The following is a 5,018-nucleotide window of genomic DNA, read 5'->3' as shown; positions in this document are numbered from 1 at the left end:
ATATGGATTTATACACAAAACTTATAAGATATACGTATAAAAAAAAATTTCGTAAAACTAATAAATTCTTCGTTTCACTAAAAATTTAAAATGTTGAAATACTACGTATTACAATTATAATTTTAAAAACATTTTAAATGCCAATACAAGAAAAATATCACGTGAAAAATACATGATTTGGAATAGGAAGGGAATTTACTCGACTACCACAGGTTAAACCATTAAACTCCCACAATACTATTATATTTAACAAGCATGCATACGTAGTGTAATATTGATAATAATATATAATACATTATTAAAATATATATTGTAATATTGAAATGGACTAATAAACATTTAATATTAAAATCATCCAAGATCCAAGTACATGAAAATAGTTTTACTATAATAATTATTCGTTTATCGATTTGTTTCATCATTTGTCGTTAAGTTTTAAGTTTTTTTGTTGTGAATGCATCGACTTCATCTGTACACTTTGATCCCGTGATCATATGTTGCGTATTAGTAGCATTGGAGCGTTCCATGCATGTGCGTAATAAAATTTGAAGTAAAATCACTTTCTCCGTACAATATATAATAAATTAATATGTAGATTATGAACGATGCGTGTTAACACCGCACCGCAGTGGCTCATCGTAAGCTGAGTACATTAATATGAACATTTTTGCCTTTTCAACAAACAATTTGCAGTACGTACAAGAAAAATGTTTATAATATGGTGTACAAAACGATATTTTAATTGAAAAAAAAATCATTTATTTTTCGTTAGTTTTTTAAGTATACAATATACGTTATTGTTGTATAAAAAATATGTTAAACCATAATAATAAATAAACGGTTTATGTTGGGAGGTAAAACTAACAAAAGTTCTAATAACTTATTTACCTCTTATTCTCGTGGTTTCTCGCGAGCATTATGGGGAATAAAACTATAAAAATAATAAATAAAATTATGTAAAAACAATTGAATTAATTAATTCCTATAGCTCGTACTTAAATCTAATTTCACACAATTATTTATGTACCTTTATATATGTGTGTTTATGTGATACGTTTGTTATAATAAAATACACATACAGACATGAAAACGGTAGTCTTACGAAAATACGTGAAAACTACTACTGTAACTACATAATAACAAAAATACTTCTATAATATTATGACACTACTTCAGCGAAAAATGTACAACAAATATATATTTAAAACAATTTAAACGAAAAAAAAAAATCGAATTTCTTAAAAATTTTGATTTTATTTTTTATAAAAAAAAATGTTCATCAGATAATACGATCCGATGATCAATCTGATCAATCTGTTGATGTATTTATCTCGCTACTATACACACACTATTATTCAAGCGTATTATGCGTTTACTCGACATTAATAATCTTCCGAGACTCACGGCACTTTTCCCCGGTAAAACAGTGCTTCGTTATATTATAATATTATTACGTTTATTCGTAAACAACGTAATTTCAAGGTATCTCACGTAAACTCCTTTAAAGACGTGTGTCCCGCGGGAATTCGCGATGATTTAAAGCTTCTACCCACACTAAACACCAGTATTAAATATTAAATTAAAAAACGTTTCGAGGAAACAATAAAATATTTTTTAATTATTATTGTCATCGCCGTGGTAAAATAATGTTTGAATAAAGACAACAATAATAACTTATTATACATTTCGACCGTACGAAACTGCAAAACTTGACAACAACAAAGTTCTCTGTAGATTGCAATTATAATATGTTCTGTTGCGCGTACGTAAAATTCAAAATTACACATTCATTGACGGGGTTTCGCCATAACCAAAACAACTTATCGACGTTTCTCGATTCCGCAAATAATATCTACACCCACTACACTAACCAGTCGATCTCCGTGGAGACACATTGCCCGCACATCCTGTACATAATTAACTATACGTTTTTCTAGATACACACCCACATACACCCGCACACATTACAACATTATGGCACCGAGATCCAGCCAGTGGCGTATTTGAGGAGGGGGCAATCCCTCCCCCGAGAATTTTTAGACAAAGACAATTTTTATATAAGTAATGAGTATTTTATTAAGAAACAAAAATTATGATTTATTTTATAGTATTACTACATTTGAAAACGTTTCAAATTTTACACTAATTTAAATAACGCAAAACGCTAAATTTTTCATAAGGTTTTAATTGTCAATAACGGTAAACGGAAAATTTTTTAAACGTTTAAATTTATATAACATTTGAACGCTTAAATTGAATAATGTTTAAATTATTTATAACGTTAAACGCTCAATTGCTTATAACGTTTATAAGTCCCATAACGATAAATAATATATATTATTTTGATTGAAGACCCAGTCCATATTTAGTGAAAAATTAAATAAAACACAAGCGAAACTTTCAAAACACAGATAGGTGTTAAAAAAGAACTACACAAAAAATTATTCTGAGTGGATCCGGCATTAGAAAAAATAAATAAATAAATAAACCACAAATATTAAGGATTCACCTGATATAAATATTTCCAAAAATTTTACTTGTAAATGTTGAGCCTGAATTAAAGAAAAAATTTGATTCGTCACCCCCCCTCCCTCTAGAAATAAGTCTAAATACGCCTCTGGATCCGGCCGTACGCGAATTCGTATTGGACTCAAAAAATTATGATCATATGGTAATAATAATAATAATAATAATAGTAGTAATACATAATACATGTACGGTTTAATAAATAGATATACAAAAATGGACTAGTCAAAAGTTTGTACGGCGATAACGAATACGCGAGAAAAGTCGAGGGGTAAAAACGATACGTGTTTGTCTACGGTCGCTGCCACGATGCGACGTCAGCCCTGTTGTCGCGACGTAGTTGGTTTTCGGCCTCAGCCGTACTCTGCATCTCCTCTTCCGACGACCACTGCTGCTGATGCTGTTGCTGTTGTTGACCCCGTCTGTCGTGACTGTCGTGATGGTTGCCGTAACCGTAGTTGATGTACTTAACCTTGGGCCGAGGGCCGAACACCATGTTGCGCACGGTCATGAAGATAGCCGCGTTCAGGGCCATGTTGTTGATCATCAGCGCCGACATGACCATCATCTTGAGGTTTGCTAGGACGATGGGTGCGAAGCCCAGGGTGATCAGCTGTGGTATCAGCATGTACGGGTTCATCATCATCTTCTTGAAGTGTCCTCGAGCTTCAGACGCGGTGTCCGTCGTGGTTAACGCGGCCGCTCCGTTCACGGCCGGACCGGACGCCGTAGCCGAGCTGATAGCGGCCGCCGAGCAGACTGTGCAGACGACAAGCGTGACGAGTCCAGTGGCCAGCGAAACCGCGACCGCATCCTGAGTGTTCATGGTACACGGCGGCTAATGCCAATGCGACGCTATACTTACCGGTAGTCACTCGGGCGGCGATGGCGGTGGTGACGGCGTCGGCGGTCGTGACGATACTACTACTGGCCGCGGCTCGGATCTCCGCTTCGATGGTAACGAGCACGTGATCCGCTCCGGCCCAAACGGCCAGTTCTCGGCGAAAGCAAGAGGCGCGAGCGCGAGCGCACTTCAAGCAACATCACGCATTCCATGCATCCGGACCCGCCGCCGGTTGACCCACAAAACCGATGACCGGTTTACGGTCGCCGCCGCGGAAACGAGGACACACCGCAATCACCGCAATAGTACACACACGCGACGACTACGACGGGGACGCTCAAACGTTTGTTTTTCGGCGTATATAACCCGTGGCGGCGGCGGAAGTAGACCGACAGTCTTATAAAATAATATCTGCACCACAGCAGACAATCCAAATTTTAAATTGCTTGGACACGTTTACATGTAAGAAGCTTAAGCTACACGCCAAACTAAAATGTTTGTATTTTAATATTTTTTATGCTCTAACAAATACAATCCCAGAAAAAAATTCCTAAATAAAAAAATCGGTCACCAAACTAACAATAACAAATGATCTTTGTTATCACTTGACTAAACTAAATTTTTAACAAATAAAGCAAATCTTTCAAATGTATCATTCAATAAAAAAATATAATTTATAGTATTTTAATATTTTAGATTCTGAGTGAAGATAAGCCTAACCTTATAGTGGTGTGAAATAAATCCGGATTCTCCGAAAATCCGAAAAATCCGGATTTCGGATTCGGATTTTAAGCTGTAAAATCCGAATATTTGGGTTTCACATTGTAGATTTCTGTATTCTAAAGCAGAAAATAAAAATTTTTCGTTATAAATTCTAATATAAAAGATTTCCAAAGATTTGGCTAAAAGATTTTCGATGGAAAGTGGGTCAGAAAAAAATACTAATGAAATACCGGTGAATGTATCTCAAATAGCAAGTCTACTTGATCCTAGGTACAAAAATTTAAAATTTGAACACTCGGAAGAAATTAAATACCGTATTCAATCAATTGTTCGTTCAAAAGTATTATCTGTAAATCAAATTTCGACAACTGTATGTGGCAATACTCAAATTGCAAAAAAAACTATATTAGACGAGCTAATGGGCCAATTCTCTGATGATGATGAGGACGAATTTACTCGTTATTTGTCAGAGCCTCAAATAAACCATAACGACATCCATGTTTATGGTGGAAAGCACGGGAAAATGTATATCCTAAAATATCAGTTTTGGCAAAAAATATTTTATGCATTCCTGCTTCATCAGCATCGTCCGAACGTGTATTTTCTACAGCAGGTAATATAATTACACCCAAGCGAAACCGAATGACGCCATTTCATTTGTCAGCATTGGTATTTTTGAAAAACCAGGCATAATATTAACAACTTATTATTATTTAAAATATTATTAATATTATTATAACCATAGAAGTATTATTTTCATTGTTACTATTATAAATTATTATTATTTAATTATTTATTTATTTATAATTATTATTTCAAACTTAAATTATTATATTTGTAACCTAACCTAACCCTATTTAGGTATTATTTATTGTGTATTTTTGGATAAATTATTCTGCTACTTATAAATGTTGTTACTAATTTC

At 34.2% G+C, this 5,018-nt stretch overlaps 1 protein-coding gene and 1 pseudogene across 1 annotated transcript; one reads left to right on the top strand and one right to left on the bottom strand.

Annotated features, from left to right (window-relative positions):
• Positions 1–2,690: 2,690 nt before the first annotated feature.
• LOC112686392 lies at positions 2,691–3,551 on the bottom strand. The gene has a single exon (XM_025558630.1). The coding sequence runs from the start codon at positions 3,350–3,352 to the stop codon at positions 2,819–2,821; it is 534 nt and encodes a 177-aa protein (XP_025414415.1). The 5' UTR covers positions 3,353–3,551; the 3' UTR covers positions 2,691–2,818.
• A 540-nt stretch (positions 3,552–4,091) lies between these two features.
• Positions 4,092–4,786, top strand: LOC112686380 (annotated as a pseudogene).
• Positions 4,787–5,018: the final 232 nt, after the last annotated feature.

Source organism: Sipha flava, unplaced genomic scaffold, assembly GCF_003268045.1.
Source record: "Sipha flava isolate LNK unplaced genomic scaffold, YSA_version1 307_pilon_pilon, whole genome shotgun sequence".
In the NCBI taxonomy this organism is placed as follows: Eukaryota; Metazoa; Arthropoda; class Insecta; order Hemiptera; family Aphididae; genus Sipha; species Sipha flava.
This window is presented reverse-complemented; position numbering and strand designations above follow the sequence as displayed.

Coding starts and splice junctions, on each gene's coding strand:
- LOC112686392 (XM_025558630.1), bottom strand. CDS start 3,352: ATGAACACTCAGGATGCGGTCGCGGTTTCGCTGGCCACTGGACTCGTC.